Source organism: Strongylocentrotus purpuratus, unplaced genomic scaffold, assembly GCF_000002235.5.
Source record: "Strongylocentrotus purpuratus isolate Spur 01 unplaced genomic scaffold, Spur_5.0 spur5_contig_810, whole genome shotgun sequence".
Classification (NCBI taxonomy): Eukaryota; Metazoa; Echinodermata; class Echinoidea; order Camarodonta; family Strongylocentrotidae; genus Strongylocentrotus; species Strongylocentrotus purpuratus.
In genome coordinates, this window is record NW_022145514.1 from 22,943 (window position 1) to 45,232 (window position 22,290).

Genomic DNA, 22,290 nt, shown 5'->3' on the forward strand with positions numbered 1-22,290 from the left:
ACTCTTAAATCTAGCCAAGTTTCAAAACCCATGAAAACTTGTTCCGGCGACGCAAAACTAGCCATTTGTCACACGCATCAAAATGGGCTTCATATAATTATTTGAAAAATTCCACAAAAAAATATTTGTCTAAAGAACCTTAAAAAAAATAGGCATGTAGAAATCCATACAGAGAACAGATTTCTTGAAAAGAAAGGTGATTCATCCATTAATTACAAAATTATGCCACCTTGAAAATGGCTAATTGTCAGTTATAGCCAAATTACGCAAAATTTGACCATTTCGTCTCTTATGTAAGTGGTCGTATTTTCAAAAGTACTTATTCAAATTTGACAAATGAGGTATCAAAACTCCTCTTTCCATGTGCTCTAAAAGGAAATTGGCAGGGGAAATGAAATGTAGATACTTTCAAACTTTAGCTGTGATACCTACTTTTACAGGTACGACATAAAAATGCCCAAAGTTATGCTTACTTACAATATACATATAGATCACTAAACACAGGGGAGGCACAATAAGTGTTTCAACAGCTTTTTGTATTAAATGTCAAAATCTTTAAATGGAGCATGAAATTGCATTTCTTTCAGTTGAACTAGTACAAAATATTTTTTCAGGAGAATGCTTCCGGCATGACATACTCTTTTGCAATCTTGGCTACATAAATTTCCCAGTCTTTGTGTTTAGGGGTGATATGTTATGCTAAGTGCCTGAAAAATGGTCTAGTAGAGTGTGAGAAGATTTATGCATGAAATTTAAAAGCAACATGGAAAACTTGTGGAAATTATTATATATATTACACTGGTCACCATTCAATAATTAATGATGCTCTTTTGTGTGTGCAAATGGGTAGGGAGAGTGGGTGGTGTATGTGGGCGAGTGTGTAGGTAAGGATGAGTGTGTTGTGTGTGTGTTTTTTCTTCATTATACATAGTGTGTAATTTGAAATATTACTAGCTAAGTTGTACAGTACACTACATATGATTGTATACGATAGATGGAATTTACATATTAGAAAGTACACTACGTAGGTGAAAATAATCCTTTTTAAAAATAAAGAAGATGAGAGAAATAGGAAATGGCAAGAACAGAAAAAGAGATGGAGCTAGAAAGATATGGAGGAAAGGGGAATAAATGAGAGAGGAAAGAGAAAGCTACATAGCAATTATCGATATTACAAGTTGTGTATAATAATTTTTTTAAATATTATCAATAATATCATTAAAGGTATTACAAAGTTTTGGGAAATTTTGAAAAATGGGTGGATAGTGATTCTTTACAATTTTGATATATTTGGATGCCCATGTGGATGTATTAAAAGCACTAGAAATTTTAGCCCCTAAAACACTTCTGCTTTCGAGAAAAATTGAATGTAAAGATTTACCGGTGCTCCCGGTAAATTTTGATAAATTTTAAATGGCTCCTACGGCCGTACTATGGTAGATGCGACCATGGAAATCTCAGAATATGTAGTTGTGGTATAACGGGAATAGCTAATCGATCGATATTGGTCAAGAAACATTGTTTTATAGCTTAATTAATATCTTGACCTTGAGAGGGAGCTATACAACATAAAGTGATTATTATTTATAATTTCATGAATTTAGACTCGATTTCGACCGCGACGACGATCACTGAATATTGTAGGGTCGCATATGCTTCTAATATGTTCATTTAAACCAAATTCATGACCCCATACCAAAACTTTGTATTACCTTTAATAATCATGAAAACAAAAGTGACATTTTCTAAGAAAATTTGTATGTATGTGCTCACCCTTGATGTTAACCAAATTTAGTCAGTTCTGACTTTTGAGATGCTGTTCAATAAACTTCATGTAGGCATATGGTAAGATACTAATCAAATTTGTTTCTTGTTTCTTCTTTGCATTGCGAAATTTAAGTCCCACAAGTGGAATTATATCTTCATCTATGTGATCTCAATGTTGAACATACATCCCATCTCAATCCAATCCAATCCAGGAAATTTATAAAGCGCCAATATCTAGTTACCTAATCAAAGGCGCTGATGAGACTGAAAAACTACCAAAAATATCTGTTCATGATTCTAAATTGGTAAAGACAAAAAAGCAGTGACTAATTGTAAGCAATCTTAAATAGGTATGTCTAGTTTTTAAATAGGTATCTCTCAACTTGTAAATAAAATATCCATTTTTTTTTCTTAGTTGTGGGAGTTTCTTTTAGATTTTCTAGTTCAATTTCATTGCACAGGTTTCTATGCATCATTTTAACAAAAACTATTTTTGATCTTTGTTAACCACTGCTCTTTTTTGTCTTATTCACTGCAATCTCTCACGTTTTAAGAGTTGAGCAAAATTAATTTTTCTGAGATCAGCTCACTCTAATCAATATTGTAATTTTTTTGTTTACCCAGTGCTCTTTTCATTCTTGCCTTTGTTTTGTAACATCAAAGTTTATTCTCACACGTTCTGTAACTCGTAAGCATTTAGTTTAAGAGGGAAAAAAGCAAACTAGATTTATTATATCATGAAAAGGGGCATTTGGTGTAGCTCTACAGCTGATACAGATACATAAACCCAATTTTCACAAATCGTCTTTTGTCAACTTTTTCTACCTTCTTTTGGCTTCACTACATAGAAAAGGAGCTTGTATAACTTTACTCTTTATGCAATAGTAGTTACAAGAATGCCAAAAATTTCATTAAAAGTATAACTATTTTATAACAAGACCATCATGGTTAATACTACCATAGAAATCAGAAAAGATTGAGGTTTATCCACGGTTTATCTGCAGTGCATTGATGCATGGTCAGGTTACAAAATCTTATAATTACCTCGACAGAAAAGGATACTGAACTATTTTCTCTAGAAAGTGTGTGATCCCAGTACTTGCTGGTACTGACAGCAAATAATAGATTAAATACAGGAGATTTTGTTTGCATTAAAGCATATATACATAAATATCTACAATAGATTTTGATTTGCTGATTAATATCTATTCAGTATTATAGAAATTGAAATACTGCCTTCCTTTTCTGGTCAAAATGTCACGGTTACTTGGACAAGAATGCAGCAACCTGCTGATGATCTGTTCAATCGCTCGTTCATTCATTCATTGTAAATAAGTATTTTCATATTTGTATTGGGATGACTGACCTTAGGGTGTGTATCAAGGCAGGCATAATAGGGCTTATTGACCAGATTCCAACGTGTCCCCAACCAGGTCAACTTTACAGTTTTTCTTTCTACATGTCCATATTTCATCGTTTCTAGTTATTATACATGTACTTGAAAATGACCAAAGATATTCTTCTTTGATATGAAAAGAGATAATTTTGAATTTTGAGTGTTGAGGATGCCTTATTCAAACTTATTTTGCTCTAAAAGGGTAATCCAACCCTAGTAATCAGTTGGTTTGTATGAAAGCGGAAAAATAATAAAAACAGAATGGCAAAAGTTTAAAATGAATCGGACCAAATGTAAGAAAGTTATGAATGTTTGAAATATGCGATCACTAAGTCTACGCAAATCTCAAATTGGTAGTGTGGTCAGTGGATTGTGACGTAGGACATGGATAACTCACCCATTTGCTGTGTACAAAAATATAACTAATTTTTGTTTTTCTCGTAAGTTCCTTCTCTCTTGGGGCACTACTCAAAATATATTGTAGAAAGCATATTATTATCGGTCATCTAAAAAGAATAGACCCTTCTGAGCCATGACTTTTTGAAAAATATTAAATTTTAGTAATTTTATATGTACGGTTGGAACAGATGGGAAAGTCATCCGGCACTTCATCCCGTTGACATTACCGCTTCAGCCTTGTGGACCTTGTGGCAGATTAGCCCTGTGCTAAACAAGGTATCCAATAAAGTCTACTACTACTACTACTACTACTTCTACTACTACAACTACTCCTCAGCCAATTTGAAGTGCCCATACATCTAGTGATTACAACTTTCAACAATTCATAACTTTCATATTTTTTGTCAGATTTAATTGACACTTTAATCAGATGTTAATGATATTTTTTTCCACAGTATTTTAAAAGGAGATTTATTACCGACTATGTCACATTCCACTGACCAAACTGCTAATTTGAGATTCACATACACTAAGTTATCTTATATTTCAAACATTCTTAACTTTCATATTATTGGTCTGATATTTTCACCATTCTGTTTATCTTATTTTTCTGCTTTCATACAAATGAACTTATTACAAAAGTTGGATTGCCCTTTAATTAGTATGTGGTTGCCAACTTTTTATCATTTGTACAATGTACTTAGTAATTAAAAGAAAAGGGACAGGATTCATCTCTGATCTATTGTAAACCCTGTTCAAAAGATCATAAAAGGTAAAATACAAGAAAAGCTCTAAAGGGTGTCATTTTAAATGCTACAATAATAAGATGTTCACCAAAGTCATTCTCATTTCAGCCTTCAACTTTCTTTTATATGCAGGTAAATAATCGCCCCCTTCTTGACATTCATTCTCTTGGGAGCAAGAAAAGAAAGAGAAGTCTTAAGTGCAGCAAACATTATGAATCTGTTCCATCAAGCCAATAATATTTTGCTGTCCATAAAATGCATCTTCCACAAGCCAAGATAACTCTCACCTTTATATAGACACTACAAATAATTCAAATCACGCTCTTTAAGAATCACGCATGTAATGTTGCTGACAGAACCATGCAGCAAGAACGAGGTAGCAAATTAATATTCAACATTCTGATATAATTTGCTGACATCTTCATGAATCTGTGTTAATGTTTAAGAATCACAACATGATCTTATGATTTCACATTATAGAAAGCGATCAAATTATCAGGCCTGTTTAACACATGTGTACACCTTTTATGCAATACCTTTTATGCAATACTCATTTTCTTTAAAAATGGATCACCATGACCAAGATCAGGTTTTAAAATACCATATCATACAATTAGACTGTAATGTCACATCACCAACAATTAAACCCCTGTTTGTACCCAGATTCATTATTTCAAGCCACTAGGTTTCACTAAGATAATTCTGGTCGATAGCCTTTTACCAAATTCCCATAAATCAAATCATATTTTCTGTTCTTACTTTGCCCGTTCCTTGGCTCTCATCACATTTGACCTCTTGTTTAGATCCCATGTTGGCAAGGATACCAGGATGTTGATCCCATCTTGACCTTTTCAGAGAAGATGATGATGATGATGACGAAGATTGTCCTGGCTCTTCCACTTCTTTTGATATCACTGTTATTAAGAAAGGTGTTGAATTTTAATTGGTGATGGGAGTAATATGAATGTGGGCAATATGTTTGGTATTTAAATAAATATATTGAAGCACAAAACTATAATTTGATTGACAGATGTGTAATTTGTCATAAGAAGATGCTAATGTAGGATTTTATAGATAAAACTGTTATAAGAAAACAAAACACCAAGGAAAAAGAAAAGGGAAAAAAGCAACAAAAAAAACAAAAAGAATTACTTCTACAGAATAGCAGAAACAGGAGTTTTGTGAAATTCATTATTTTCTCTGAATATCCATGATAAATGTTTCATCCTCAAAACCTCAAAGAGCTGGCTAAGAATTTCATTGTATTCCAAATTAATGTAAAAACTTTGTTGTTTATTACCTTAATTTCCTTTTTTATCAAACTAAATCAACCTGTCAGGGTTAACTTTGTGTTTAATTCTCAGAGTTGATGAGGATCATATTTTACTCAATAGGAAATTATTCATAAAAATATGACATGTCTACATCCTGTTCTGCAGACATAGAATATGTAGGTGTACCATATACAGTATATTGAAATGTGCTTATTTATATCAAATTATATTGGCACGCTGCCCAAAATCAATATCAGCAATATTTTGTAGGTTTAGGGAAAAAACTCTTGAATTTTAAGGCTTAACTGCTCTTTAAAGTCTACATACAGCTTTAATATATCCCCAAATCAATACAAAACAAAACAAACAAACATCAACTTAAAAGTATTAATCAAATTTGATTTGGCCTTTAGTTGATGGATAGAAATACACTCCCAAATTTTACTTGTTCAAGAGATTTAATTCAACCTAAAAGATGAACATTTACTAAGTTTTATACCACACTAGTATTACTCTTGCCGTTTAGTGATGGCCTTTTGATCTTAAATGATCCGCATCAATCCATATCATTGACTGGAGCACTGAATTGAATATAAGGAGTGTGCAAATATTTTTCATGCAGAAAATTGCAAGAACAGCCTTGCATATGAGATGGAACATGATGAGTTTCATCACTCAACACATTTTAAATTCTGGTAGAAACAATTTAAGAGAAACAGGCTGAAAGAAAAACATATATCTTTCAGGGCCCCATGCAGCTATAACCACCCACATTTTGACATTGCAACTAATATTTTAGACCGAGAAATATTTTTATTTTCTCTTGGAAACCATGGCTTATAAATTGTCAAGTTTGATATCATGCAACACTAAATTGAAAATGTAAATATTAGAAAAACTAAATGTGATTAAAATGTGTTTCATGAAATCATTGTTGGTACAAGTTTGTCAACTTGGTGACACTGCAAGGGAACAGTATTTATTACACAGTAGCTGGGTCATGTGGACCAGCAAATGTACCAGTAACCAAAAGCTAACTGGCAATACGCGGTAAATACGCGGCAATACATGAACTCTCACATCGCGGCATATGATAAAACAAGCTTAATTTGGCTTAAGCAACACAAAAAAAAAAAACAACAAAAAAAAAATTGAAATTTTGAAAATCCGGGATCTCCCGCATTTTGGGGTATGAAAATATACCTCCGCCTGCAGAACAATCAATATATTTTAATTATCGGATTAAAGGTAGTAGCCCTCTTTTGCAGCCCCTCCCTAATTTTGATGAAGTTCTTTATAGGCATGATAATAACCCTCTTCATATTTTAGACCTAACAGACCAGTAGCTTCTAATGAATTTCTGCATCTCTTTTTTCATCCTCAAAATGTTATGAACAGTGTTTTCAGAACATACATTATCAAATTATAGTAGCAAGTAGGTCCCACAGCACCTAATGATCTTTAAATGGTCATACATACTCTTACAAAGTTTCACTACGATAGCACAATTCGTTCTCAAACTATCGTGCTCACAAGATATTTTAGCACATTTAAATTGACCTGTAACCTTTCAACTTTTGACCCCTTAATTTAATCAGGTGATCTTTACATGGTCATACATACTCTCACAAAGTTTAACTATGATACTTGATTCGTTCTTAAGTTATAGCATTCACAAGAATAATAATGGACAGATGCACCAGCAGGTGTACGGACAGACGGACAACCCGAAAACATAATGCTTCCGGTACTCACTTCGTGTGGCAGAGGCATAAACACCTGTCCATAAAGACAATCTGTCTGCAAAGACTACAATTCTTGTCTCAGTCTAGTGGTCTTTGTATACAGGGTCTAATATGACCTGTTTTCTGACAACAAACAAAATGTCACTAGTTTTCAACTTACATGTTTGTATCTCTTTATTAACTGACAACAGAGACATCTGCAAAAGGTGTAGGGGTGGGATTCTCTCAATTGAACTTGAAAGAAACGACCCAAATGAGAAGCATTGTAAATGGTTACAAATAGTTAGTGACCTGGCACTGATTTTGAGAATGTTTCATGGAGCCAAAGTGATACATACATTTAGATAATCCTGGTTGTGTAGGGTATATGTCCATCTGAGCACTGGCCGGCTGCTGAATCTCCAAGAAATTAAAGACAGAAAACTTATCCTTCTTTACAGTAGGAAGGCCAACAATTGAAGACCTGTTGGAAAAAGAAAGATTTTTCAAAAGTAGACACCAATGAATGACTTATCCAAAAAGCATATTGCGTAATTTCTCAAGGTTGAATGGTTGCCGAATGTTGCCAAATTCATCTATGATAGTTTTACCCCATTGGCTATAGGAAGGGGTGAAGTCAGCAGTAAACTGGTGAAGAAAAATTGATCAATAAAGACTGGGGAAAGTCAATATTGATGTTCTGTAAGAATAGCGTCCGCCTCACAACCGGGAGGTCGTGGGTTCAAACCCCGGCCGCGTCATACCAAAAGACGTTAAAAGATGGGAGTTGTTGCTACCTTGTCTGGCGTTCAACAATAAGGGATAGAGCAACGTCGATCTGGCGCTGCTCAGTGGCTGCCGGGCTCACGATCAATTGGGCAAAAAGAATTTCCGTTTCGGTTTAATAAAATTTGGAGTGGACTATTAGGCTATTATTATTATTATTATTATTATTATAATTATTATTATTATTATTATTATTTCTATTTGTTATGCAGTACAATACTTGGAACTATACAGAATCACAGATATTCAGTAATTTTCAAAGAAATCTCCATGAGATTAAACAGGTTTTTAACCATGTAATCTTGCTTTTCAATACCAAATATTATAATTTTCACACCCATTTTCAAGAGGTAACTTCTACATTCAAATTACTTACACCAAGGTAATTACTAAGAAAATAGTGCAAAAAGTATTTCATACATGTACATACAGAATTAATCAACAATGTCTACTGGTGCCTATCCAATATTATCGAAGTCTCTTCCCCTGTCCCCACATTACCAAAAGGTCATGTGAACCATGAAGAAATAGTAAAAACGTTTTGAGATCCTTAAAGATCCCTGCAGATAAAAGGGCTATGGTAACTCCCAAACACTATGTTCATCATATTCTTAGTTTATATCGTTCTTAGCATATATGTTAACAGTAGTAGTACTGTAGCTACTTAATTTATACATTCCTTTTTTTCTTCATTTTGTATGCAATTCATTTTTTTCAACCTATGATCTTCAAATTATCTCCTGCCCTTTAATATAGATGGCATCTGGTTCAGGTAGGTAATAAGTTAACGTAATGTACCTATTTTCTAAAAATATATTGTTTGTTTTTTGGTTATAAAACACCAGAATCAAAATAACTTAAACTTAAAACTAAGTGGGAACACTATTTTGAATCCACCGCAGTAACACAGATCTGGCTCATAAAAGTATGAGGTTAAGGGTAGCCCTTTGTCATGTTTATTTCTTTTAAATGGGGATCTTTCAGAAAAGTGGGCTTGGCAAGAGCTATTCATAAAGTTTTCATACAGCTTTTTGTGAGTGTGAAAGACTGTGGATTTTTTTATGATCCAAACCTTGACCTCTTACAAATGGGTATATTGTTGTCTCAATTTTTATCTAACCAAATATATAGATGACAAAAATAAGATAGAATTTTTGTGATATAATTTTGTGATATAATTTTGTTAGATAATTTTATTACAGAAGTCTTCACCTTCTATGCTTCATTTGTAATTTAAGCTTTCTGGTGTTATTGAATAACCTTTGGTAGCTTTTAATTACCGGTATGCAATTTTGAGATCTGACACAAAGAAAAGTTCTGTAAAAATAGAAAAGATTCATGGTATTTTCATGACAAAAATAAATCAATCAACGTTTTAAAATATAATAACGGTACGAACTTGAAAAAAATAGAATACTTTTTAAAATAAATGTTAAGATTATGACTAGGATTTGATCCTGTATCATCAAATGAAAACAATAACAACAACCCAAGACATATCAATAAAACACATAGTCTGAAATTAGGTGTTCCGTATGTTAAATAAACAAATGAATTGTACCAATATGAGAACACAAAAGTGAATGAAACCTAGTCTCCAATTCTACCTTTATGGGATTTCTTCAAATGATTGACACTTAACTTTACCTTTGAATTTCCTGAAGATTTATTGTAAATAGTCACAATATTTATCGAATAGAGTATGATAATGTTCTTTTTTTTGGATAGGGGAAAAAATTCTACTTGAATATATATATATTGTGTAAAGGTGTTATTGGTGTAATTAAAAACAAAACAGAGTCAATTCTTTCACCACTCACAACAAAGCAGAACAAAAATCATTTGGATAGCAGGTAATAATTGTTTGTACCTCCTTATTCATCAATCCAAATTGCATAAAATGTTACAACCACAAAAATGCATATTGTGTTTTATGTGTGTGTGGGAGGGGTGGCATGGTTACAAAAAATGGTGTATGGGCTTGTACGCAAATAGATTGTTCAATCCTGACCAACCAAACATAGTCATACTCTCCCTGTCTAAAAACTTGCCAAAATCATTTGCTTTTCCTACCACCTACAGGGTTCCTCAACCATGCATCATGACTTTACATTATATTTCCCTACTCAACCATCCTTTGAACATATCAATGCTTCCCTGATCATGCATGATCTCAGTCGGGTACACTGAAGAAATGTTGTTTTGGTGGTTTTCCCTATAATAAAACATCCAAGGCAAACAGTCATTCTCTGGCAGGTTACACAAATAGAGAATCTCCTGAATTCATTACACAACTTAATAAAAGTCGCCCAAGTTTCTTGACTGACAAACATATGACATGTTTCCCAAGCTTTTGAAAAGGTGTCGCTGTACTAACACGAAAAGTAAATACTCTCAGAGGAATGGCACAATCATATTTTTATGCCTTTTGTCATAACATGAACTCTGGAGAATAAGAAGTACAGTCTGTTTGTTTTATATCAAGGAAGAAGAAGAAGGGTTGGGGGAAGAAAAGTTGGAATTGCAGTAATATAACTCAGCATGACCTCATCCAAAAACCATTATTGAAACCGGAATCATACTAGACATCAATATGACTCACGATCTCTCCTGAAATAAAGATTAATCATATTCAGATCAAAAGCAATCTCTCTTTAAAATAATCACTTATCAAAGTATGATAATTGCATGCAGTTAAAAATGGACAGGAGTTAATCCACTTCCCATGTAAAACAACCCAAATAAATGAAGGGAGTATATCCACATTTACCCCCACAAACACAACTTGGCAAATGTAAGTATATTGGTAAAGCTGAAATGTGCATGTTACAGGGCTGTCAACCCTCTCGCATTTGGAGGGAGTCTCACCCCACCATGCTCATTCTTCTGCCGTCCCACCAGCTCGTAGCAGGAGACTCCTGCTACCACGCCCTTTTTCCCGCTTTGATGTAGAATCTCCCGGTTTATGAAGAAACCTCCTGCCAAACATGGTAACCACAATTTCCCTTTTTTTTTTTTTGCTCAAGGGGGAGGGGAGGTGTTGAGTATATATTTATCTACAAATAAATAATTATGAATGTCCAATATTCAAAAAATACTATAGTATCAATTCTTTAAAGTTCATAAAAGATTTAGTGAAATGTCATGCAAGCAATATGATACAAATCATATAACCTGGGCATAGGCATGGGGAAATCAAGTTTTTTGGGGAAATCAAGTTTTTGGGGGAAATCAAGTTTTGGGGGGAAATCAAGTTTTGGGGGAAATCAAGTTTTGGGGGATAAAAAGGAAAATTAATGGGATTAAACTATATAAAGCAATTGATAGATAGTGAGGACATGACGTTACAAACAGATAAGCAAATTGGCAATTTGTGTAGTGATTTCGATTGTTCCATTGTTTTACATACTTTTTCAAAAATTCATAACTTTCTTATTACCTGGTAGTTATCCGATTTTGCTGAAACTTGTTTTGACTGGTTTGTCTGATTTTTGTATTGAAAGTACCGGTAAGTTATTCTTGGAGTGGACTTGCCCTTTAAGACTTGGCACATACATTTTCACAAATGTTTATTTTTAATTTATGGTGTTGTACTCCTATTAAGGCTGTGTTTGGAGATGAGACTACATCTTTCTGAAAAAAATGAGTTGCCAATTCAATATGCTTCCCAGCCTACAGGCAATTGATCAATGATTAACCGGCAAGCTGCATCCATTACAGACAAGGAAAAGAGGAAAAGTTTGCATTCCTGTTTTCAATAGCACATTCCAAACTCTATTTGCTGAATACCTATGCCTTTCATACATTGTCAACTCTGCGAAGAAACTCAAGAATATGATTTCCATCTCATCTTCTTTGTTCATTCTTTCTATTATGCAAGTCATGCTCTGAAATACATTTGTTAGTCCAGTGAGCAAACACAGTCTACCTTTTCAGCAGCAGTTCCTCAAACATGTCAAAATATTGACACCAGATAAACAGAAAATAATCTTGATATCTACCCCAGTATGCAAGAAGGTACCAAAATTGAAATGTCCTCTTTAGACCACGATGGAGTTGCTACAGGTCTGTTGTATTTTTTAGTTTTTTGTGTAAAGCGCCATGAGCGTCAGAACCTGGCGGATACCGGCGCTATATAAATAACAAATTATTATTATTTACTATTAAAGTATCGTACTCTCCATCTTGCAAAAGTGTGAATGTAGCACATATCATACCTGCCAACATTTGAAAATGAAAAATCTTACTCATAGACAGAACACGAATGCTAAAGTGTTCACCCATAACATTTGGGATTTATAGGGGAAGTCCTCCCTGATATTAAGTTGGTCATAATAAAAGCAGCAAAATGGGAGAAACAAATTAGTAGTGGAAGTTTGAACAATATCAAATTAAAAGTAGCAAAGTTATACATTTTTGAAGTTGTCATCAGTGGAACACTAATTGGCAATGATGTGACATATCTTGCGAGCTCCTCTCCAATTTGCTCTGTACACAAAATTTTGTAACCTTTCATTTTTTTTAGTTATTGATGACGGAATAGATAGTTTTTCATATAGGGGTCGTATAAAAAACATATTTGCAATAATTATATTTAGGGTGAATGTACAATATACAACACGCACAGACGTTCCAGTAGCTCGTTATTATGCCGCCTGTTTCAGATATCACCTCGGCCTATAACAGTGTCACAATATATTTTTGAATTCTGATGCATTTTCCCCCTTATAATTTTTTTTAAATCGTACTGTTCCGATTTTCCACACTTTTTAAACAGAATAATAAGAACAAATACAAAAAAGAGGTATGAAAGGTATAACATGCATATATTACAACTTTGACATGAGAATTCTTTCTAGATACTGTAAAACCAGAAATTGTGTGTGCTTAAAGTGTTTACAAATTTCCAAAGTGGTTTTGATTCATCAAAGTTTCATATGGCAATACAAATATATCACAAGTAACCCTACACTGACTTTTTGCAACACACAAGAGGTTCTTGCTGTGAAAATCACTCATTTGCAAATCATGAAACTTTCATTTCACTAAAGTTCAGGTTTTAATGTGGCAAATACAAAAAAAATGTCAACGTATCCCATTTTGAAGGAAATTTGAAAAAAAGAAACAGATCAACTTCAAAAGAACTAAAAAGCTTACTTAAGTGACTCTCACACTCTGCCGTGTAGGCCTACCGTGTGCCACCGTGCGCGAAAATGTCTGCGGACGGTGGAGAACGGCGAGGGCACACGGTGGTTCGTTATCAAAGCGGGCAACACGTTAATAGGGCGTTGGCGCTTATTTACACCCGGTGTTGAACATGCCCAAAACTTTCGCCGGCTGGCACCGGCCACAAGTAAGCAGCAAGAGGACGGTGTTGAACGGTATGAGGACGGTATGAATACGTTATGAAAACGGTCACACTGTATGAACACGTTCACAACACGCTCATAACCCATTACAGGACGGTGATGAACAGCCAAAAAAAAAATCCACCGTCTGCAATGGGTTGTAAGCGGGTTGTGAAAGTGTCATGAACGTCAGCAGTCCGGGGACTCGCTCACAGGACGCTCCGAGCGGTGAGGGGACGCTAAGTGACTGGTAGGTCGCTGCTACAAACCCGGTACACACGTTCGAGACCCGGTATGGGCCCGGTATGGAAACGGCCAAAATTTTCAACAAAAGTCAATCTGGGCGGTGAAGACGGTAGAAGCACGTTCAACACCCGGTATGCACCCGGTGAGAACGGTCAGAAGATGGCAACGAAACGGTGAAAAGATTAATTTTATGAATTTTTTTTTGCGGCCGGGGACAAGTTCGCTCAAAACCCAACGTTCTGGACTCTGTTATTTTTTTAATAGCCCGGCAGGTGGACGGTAGGCCTACACGGCAGAGTGTGAGAGCTCTCTAAGGGTTTGCCAACATAGCAACAAGTAATATATGCAAAGAGGCCTCAATCCATAGAGATGCCATCATTCATAGCAGGTGAATGAAATAGCTGAAATAACAGGTCTAGTTACATGTAGTTAACAAAAGCAACTCTTATCCCTTCTGGAAATGCTTTAACTGTTATGGTGATTTACCATTCATAAAACTTGATCTACTTCAGAATAGGAGTGAATTACACACTCCATCATGCATGATGATGCAAAAGCACTGGTAATTGCTTTTTACCGACTGATATTATTTGCTCTAGCTCCAAGCTTCAGTTGCTTTGAGACAAAGCTTCAATAGGTTTGTCTTCATCTGACTGGGGATAATTTCCTGAAGCTCAAAATTGCGTCCTCACCTGACTGATATGCTCAAATTAGCCCGCCATTTGGGTAATAGCAGGCTCTCTTGGGAGACCAAGATTTCTCGAACCAAATAGCCCGCCAATTGCAACTGCAAGTTGATGAAGGCGCAAATTAGCTGGCTAATTTGAGATCGGGTCAGTTACAATAACATGTTATTTTGCAACTTCAGTCTGATGAGGACAGGCCTCATAGGTCAAAAACATTGCTTGTATTGTATTACTGACCACCACCACTAAATAACCACCACCACTGATACCAAATAATGATAATAATCAATTTTTCACCATTTTTCATTTACTTTTGCACTATTGTGGCCTTGACCTATGTACACAAAAGTGATTTATTACCTCCCTCATCCCCACTTTTTTTGTGTGAAAAACATGCGAACCAACAGCAAAATCTTTTTAAAAAATGACCAACAAAATATGCTTACACGTAGGTTAATCCCAAGTACAAACTCCTCATTAAATACATGTACCGGTACTATCATTTGTTTAGGTTTAGATCAAATAGATACATATATCAGCCGTCTATTACAAGATAAATGTATGATAATGAATATATTTTGTTGATATGGAAAATTAAAAAGTCGTTCAAGAGACCTAATATTTCATGAATAAGGTATGATGATAAATATCTTTGGCCCATATGTAGTAATTTAATGGTCAGTAAGAACACCAAAACTGTGCCTCTAAAGTCTAACAATGAAAGTATTACAGTACTTAATATCTGTGGCTGATATGGATTATTTAATGGTCACCCATGACACCAAATCTGTACCTGTAATGACTTACGACAAAGGTAAAAATTATCTTTGACTAATAAGGATAGTTTAAAAAGTGATTCATAACCCTAAGAGCATGACTCAAATCATTAAGCACTGTGGGAGAAAACCAAAGGCCTAGAGCCATTCACTCGATCTAGATTTTTTTATTAATAGTGATGCAATTTTTCACTTTAAGATACTATGTCCCTTTTGCTGCCAACATGAAATTCTGTAGAACTTTGCAGGAATTATGAATATGTCATCTATGTCTTATCTGTGAAATTTGAACGTTAGCAGTGTCCCAATATTCTAATTATGCAAGGAAACTCGTTTACTTGCTAGACTTCACTGTCAGACACTATTGAGTGACTGACTGGCCTTTTTCTTCTTTGGTAATAACGAGCTGTAAAGGGTACATGAGCATTTGTCTAGACAAATCACCCACTTCTTGTAATGGTCAAATTTAAACTGATTGAATCTTTGAACAGCACAAAACGTACGACCATTCGGTACAATGGTCTGAAAATCAGACTATTACTTTACTGACTTGGTAGTGCTTAAGTCGATTCGACAACTAATAGTCGTTATTTTTGACTTACAGACAATTTCAAGCCCCCCTTTCTTTAGAGAAGTTCTAAATTAGTATTATCTTTCAAATGCCGTTGAAATTTAACCTTTTCATTTTTTTGGCCTGCAAAAGAGACTAGAAGAGATTAAAAAGTAATTCTCCCTCCCATACAACTCCACTATCCGTAACACAGAGAAAATTTTCTATCCCCATGAATATCAGGAACCTCATAGAAATCTAACAATAGCTATCTCTTTGAAAGGGAATACATTTTTGATACCGTTCTCACTCTAAAGAGAAGGACAAACACAGAGTGATAGAGTTAATCGAGGAGGCGCGATAGCTCAGTCGGTAGAGCAGTGGTCTCGTAGTCCGGTGACCCGGGTTCGAAACCAAAACGATGCGCTAGTACCCTTTGGTAAGGCATTAATCCTCATTACCAGGTCCCTCGGAGAGGACCTAAAGCTGTCGGCCGTCTGGTTGCTTACTTACAAGCATTTATGCTTTCTTAGCAGTCGGGTAAAATAACTACCATCTTCATCATCATCAAATGCCCTTCTCACTCTAAAGAGAAGGACAAACACAGAGTGGTATAGTTAATGCCCTTCTGGCTCTCAAGAGCCCTAATGAGATGTGAAGACCAAATGAAAGATGTATTATAACTCAAAGAGAGGTGAAGAGCTATGAGAAAGTGAGGTCCTTGGCCCTTGACATGACTACAAGCCAACAGGCATCAGGGTGAGAAGAAGGTGAGAAGGTGAGAGAGAAGCCTTAGTCAGGTTTTATAAATACCATTTCCATCGACCATTGTGCCAAATACCATTGTGCTTGTATAAAAAGACATATCGTCGCTATTTTCACGAAGTGACGGTAGTGAAAAAAAATTGCATTCACTTTGCGTGACGATTTTCCTCACTACCGTCACTTCGTGTAAACAAGGACGATATTTAGGGTGACTTTATGATATAAAATTTTCTCAAGGGAAAATATAGATTTTGAAGTTTTTTAGTACAGGGCAAATTGGTGGAGACCTCGCAAATACATCTCAGAGTTGCCAATATGTGTTTGATTAATTGCACTTTCAAAATCCCTAATTATCTCCTTTTTATCAATTTTTGCTCAAACTTTCACCGACTGTTTTCCTGCTTCTATTACAACTAACTTAAAATCAGGGTTGCCTTCCCCTTTAAGTGCATCATATTTTAATTTTCACTGCACACAAACTATTTTCACTGTTCTGATTTGAAGTGGGTATGCTACATAAAGTGGTTCTTTGGATCAATTATGCTGGAAGGGAAAGTGAACGTAAGCACTATACCCAGGTGGTCTCTCCTCCTGGTATGACTGACTGGGACGCTGTAGATCAATAGGCTGGAATAAAAGTCTTATTCAGAATAACTACACTTATTCTTTGGGGTGATATTTCCTATATAGTATAAAAACGAGTAAAATTCTCCCTGAAAAAAAGGCAAAGGGAAAAACAACTTTAGAATTACTAGGCAGTGTTTTATCTGCATGTATATCAATCAGATATAGAGGAAGGTCTCTTGAGTATTTTTAATTCATCACTAGATTCCTAACTCAGTGGCAACATTCTCTATTCTCAAGATCTCTGCCCTTTTTTAAAAACAAACAAAGTGTGAAAAAGGTAGAAAGAAGGAACCTATTTATGAACACACTTCTATGTGTACCTTTAACTTGTTTTCTTACACAACATGGACCCACACGAACTCACAAAAACTTGAATATAATAGTGCATTCATATCTGCAAGCAATTTTACACCTTCCGCACCTTCATTCTACACTAATGAAAGAAGATGGCTGTTTATGAAATCTATACAAAAGCCTTTACAATCCTTGAACTTTTAGTTTTTTACACAACCACAAAAATGCATTAGGTCTGCCTTTTATGCAAGAGAACCTATTGTCCTATCCACACCCATGTACATTGAATAACTAATCTCATTCCAGCTTCCTTAACATCCCTGGTATGCTGCAAGAAAAGGCTCACACACCCATCTTTGTATATGTATGAATTAATAAATTTAAACCCTAATGCCCAGATCATTGCAAATCTTGTGGCTATGGAATTTTCTTCCTGTTTAACTTTTGTATCATCGAGAGCAAGGCCATCATATTTCTAGTAATAGTTTCCCATTAAGTTACAATACGACATATTCATAAGTTTCTTGACTAATAAGTTCATATCATGTATATTCTTCTTTGAGATCTCTTTTATCAAATGTTCAGCCAAAATTAGCTGTTAACATATATTAAAAACCGCTGTGATTTCAAGAGTAATTTGTATGTGTGGATGGATCTGGTGGAACCATGTGAACGATGAGAAGCAGTCCAGAGTTCAAGCTAAAGACCATTTAAAACAAAGAAATAGATCATCTTGTAGTGCAACAAAAAATGAACATGGCAAAAAATGTATTTCTCATAACAAAAGGTGATGAAATGTCTGCATTATGCACATAAATCTATTAAAATGGTGAAAGAAAGAAAGAATGGAAGTAAGGAAGAAAGACAGAAAGTCAGTGAGCATGAGAGAGAGAGGGAAAACATGAGAGGAAAAAAAGAGAGGAGCAGTGAGAAAGGTAGGAAGAGAGAAAGACAATGATCATGAGAGGAAACAAGAGAGCGAAGCAGGGAGGCAGGGTGAGAGAAAGAAAAGCAGGAAGAGAGAAATAGGGGAATGAAGAGAAAACAAGAGGCTGGGAGCCTTTGGAACATAGAAAGAGATGGAGAGAAAAGAGAAGAGAGGGATAGATTGACCACACAATTACAAATAACTAGAGATAAAGAGAAATTGAAGGATTTGCTCATTAATCTGTAAGAGTAAGTCAGCCTTACACATTATACACGTCTTGCATTTTAGACATATCTTCTTTCATCATTTATCCTTTCTACATAATACAAACTAGTTCAAAAATACAAGTCATTTCCAACATTTGCAATATAGATGAAAGATCATACCAGCTATTTACTCAGAGCGAAACTGTCAAAGATGGCGTGCATCTTTTGCCAGACAAAATTTTCAAACTTGATAAAATATGGTATTAGCCCACATGTAAAATTATTCTTACAACTTTCAAGAGTTTAATTTGGATTATAATTTTTTGCTTCATTGTTAATTAAATTAGGTATTATATGCATATCTTCCATGGGTAATTTACTTAACTGTTTATTTTTTTATTTAAGTAGAAGTAAGTAGCTATCATTTGTCCAAACTTCAGCTAAAACTTCAGACACGACAGAAAAATGCAAATAGAAAATACTGTTTAAACACTTTCTTACGCTGTACATGTCTTTCAATGGGGATACAGCACGGTAGGTATCTATAGGTGCTGCAAGGTATCTCTAGAGCAGCCATAATAGAAATTTAGTAAAATTGAAAATTTGTTTTGGAATAAGGTCAAATTCATGAAAACAATATATTAATAACAAATTATAAAGACCGCTATATTTTTCATTAGGAAATAGCAGTTTCAAGTGTCTTTCTTCCTCACTTGCTTGCAACATTAAAAAAAAGGAATGATTTCAGGTAGCAAAGTGCCTGAATAACTCCATATTTGAGCAAAGAGGTGCCCAAATATCCTCACATACATGCACCAAGGTGCCCAAATATACAACAACAACAAAATATCAAAATTACATTTTTTACTAAGCTCCTTCGCTTTACTTGCTCTCAACATTTAAAAACCGGAAAATTCCTGTATCAAGGTAGCCAACTATATTACAAATTTGTTTTCATGGATTCCACAGTGAGGTGCCCACATAAATAATTTGTTTATCACGAAATTGAAAATTCCCTATGCAAACATGTATGCAACTGTATGTGGTTGCATCAGTGCTGAATATTTTCTGTTTCGATTTTCTTCTCTTTTTTTGCTTTTATGGTCGAATTTGTTTCAAAATTCATCAACTCAAGTTGGTAAAAAGAACAGTAAAAACTGCCTACCTCTATACAGTTATCATACAAAATTACATGCAGGTGAGTTGAAATCTATTCCCAATAGACATTTGTTCCTATATTGTTGGATATTGCCTAAATATTTCTAGCATTCATCATAAGGCACAAAATTGACTTCCGCCTCCTTTCTAAACAAATGAGTCATAAAAAATGAAAGGACCCCCTCCCCCCTCCACATGCAATACGCAGGCAAAGTGTGTCAATATGTTCTCTCTTAGAAATCCTCCATCTAATCCACCATTGCAACCTTGTACCTAGTGTCTGTCTCAAGTATCATAATGGATAAAGGGGGACTCCATGTTGACTCAGACTACTAAGCATTCATAATGCACAGACAAATCGGGTTGGTCCTGAATGGTTTCCATTTACTCCAAGATGTTTGTGTTTCAAAGCATAACAAAAGAATCATAATAAAGATTAATTTACATAGGGAATACCAAACAAACAGCATCTCTATTGAACACAAATGAAGAACTACTATTGGATCATCTTACATTGTAAGAGCCTGAATAATAAAGATATATTTACATAGCGTGTACTAAACTAAAAGTCACTGTATTTGTACACAAATGGCACAAATTACTCTCGTTTCCAAGCCTTGAAATAAGCGGGCAGGGGGCAAATTTGCGCTCGTAAAGTCACCAATTGCGCTCGTAAGTCATCTAAAACTAGACATCAAGGCGCAATTGTTTGCTGTGAAAATGCGTCCGATGGTAGGCAGGTTCATGCTGCACTAGATGACGCTCTTGCACACATACTAAAATCTAATTGCCCTTTTCACCCGCAAGTGCTCATGATTAATTGCCTTGACTCTTGAATGACCAAATGGCTCGAAGAGTCAAGAAAACAAATTGTCAAATGGAGAAATAAACTGGCATCTGTATAGTCATTACAGATCTATCGAGGTTCATTTGTTGGTCTAATTTATCAGATAATCTCAAATAGAATTTAGAATTCTCTCACTGACAAGTTAGGAACACCTACGATGTTTCCGATCGTAGTTGCTTTCATTTTGCCAGCAGCCGATATAACGTTGTTTTGGCAAAAATTTAGCCGGCCAGCTTCCCAACGAGAACCTTTCAAGTCCCAGTAATTTTGCATGCAGCGGATCTACTGCTGGCGCTGTAGCCTCACCGGCACACTGCCAGCTCGCTAGCTTGCCACCACAGACCATTTGTGTTCCGCCAATAGTGTGGCGGAAGGTTTGTGAAAATTGATCATATTCGCATTATGATATTAACATTGTATGTTTGAGCTTAAATAACTTGTGTAATTAGTTGTCATTATCTGTTTTTAGGAAAATTGCTACTGGTTCTTCAGAAATTGCCCCTTGTTCTGGTCAAATTCTGTGGGCAAGGAGCAACTTTTAAAAATAAATTGCCCCTTGGTCCTGGCCGCTTATTCAAGGCTTGCTTGTACCATATCTGTTCAAAGAGGGCAGCAATACTCTGATATATATATATACATGCATATATTGAGTCTACCTGCCCAATTAACCCACTGACTACTCAATCCTCTCATTGCCCTAGGCCTGACATAAGAACCACTTGGTTTCTAGAAGAAACCGGTTAAGATGTACATATATTATGTAGAAAAACATTTTGACACGAAGAAATTATTGTTTGTTTATGTTGTATTATACCTTACATGTATATGTTCTTTGTTATTCAGTTATATTTTATTTGGAAAAAATGCAGAAATCAAATCAAATCAACAACAAAAAATAACCCAAAGGCAAATTGGAAGTAACATGAAATTCTTCAAATTGGTAGATTATCTATCACTGCTTTACAATAACTGGAAAGTGAATCATACATGCACATCCTATCTAGATTAATTAAAACTGACAGAAAAGAGAGCTAGAACAAGAGTACGAATGAAACAGAAAACATTTGTGAGAGACAAACAAACAGATACAAACTTAAAGAGGAAAGAAATTGAAAAATATATATACAAGTGCGTCCCAGAAAAAACAAAACCAAGATTTATCGATGTTTTATCATAAATTAATCACAATTATAATTAATGACACATATTTGTAAAGCTTAAATCCTCTTCGATGCAACTCATATGATGTATATTTCATGCATGAGTGATTAAAACAATTTAAAAGAAGGGTATCAAAAAGTCATTTGGCAAAGGGTATCTGAATTTCAAGTAGAAAATCACATTTCCAGAAAGTTTATTGTTTGCCCTTTCATATGACACCTCAATCAGAAAAAATGAGCAAGGAATAACAAAGTTCCGTTTGTTTAAGTAATGCTTGCATTTCCATAATTTTATTAAACAAATTTGTTTTCACTGGCTGCCTGTGGTAGCAACAAACAAGAGTTGACAAAGGACTTTATGAAGTCTGCATGAAGTCTTTTGTCTTCTTCGTTGTTAGGGCAGGCAGCCAATGGAACGGCTTCATTTAATAAAACAATTTGAAGAAAGGGTACCAAAAAGTCATTTGGCAAATGGTATCTGAATTTCAAAGAGACAATCACATTTCCAGAAAGTTCATTTTCTGCCCTTTCATAATTTCTAAAATTTTATTAGACAAATCCTTTTTTCGATTTTTCTGGGACGCACTGTGTAGAGAGAGAGAGAGAG

The 22,290-nt window shown here is 35.0% G+C and overlaps 1 protein-coding gene across 1 annotated transcript in view; it reads right to left on the reverse strand.

Moving 5' to 3' along the window:
* Positions 1 to 22,290, reverse strand: part of LOC100890101 (G patch domain-containing protein 1) — a 69,031-nt gene that overhangs the window by 18,568 nt on the left and 28,173 nt on the right. Inside the window, exons 13-14 of the mRNA XM_030977678.1 lie at positions 7,666 to 7,790; positions 5,068 to 5,222 (exon numbers count right to left, since the gene is read on the reverse strand). Of these exons, the coding sequence (XP_030833538.1) occupies positions 5,068 to 5,222; positions 7,666 to 7,790 (280 nt within the window). The remainder of the gene's footprint in view (positions 1 to 5,067; positions 5,223 to 7,665; positions 7,791 to 22,290) is intronic.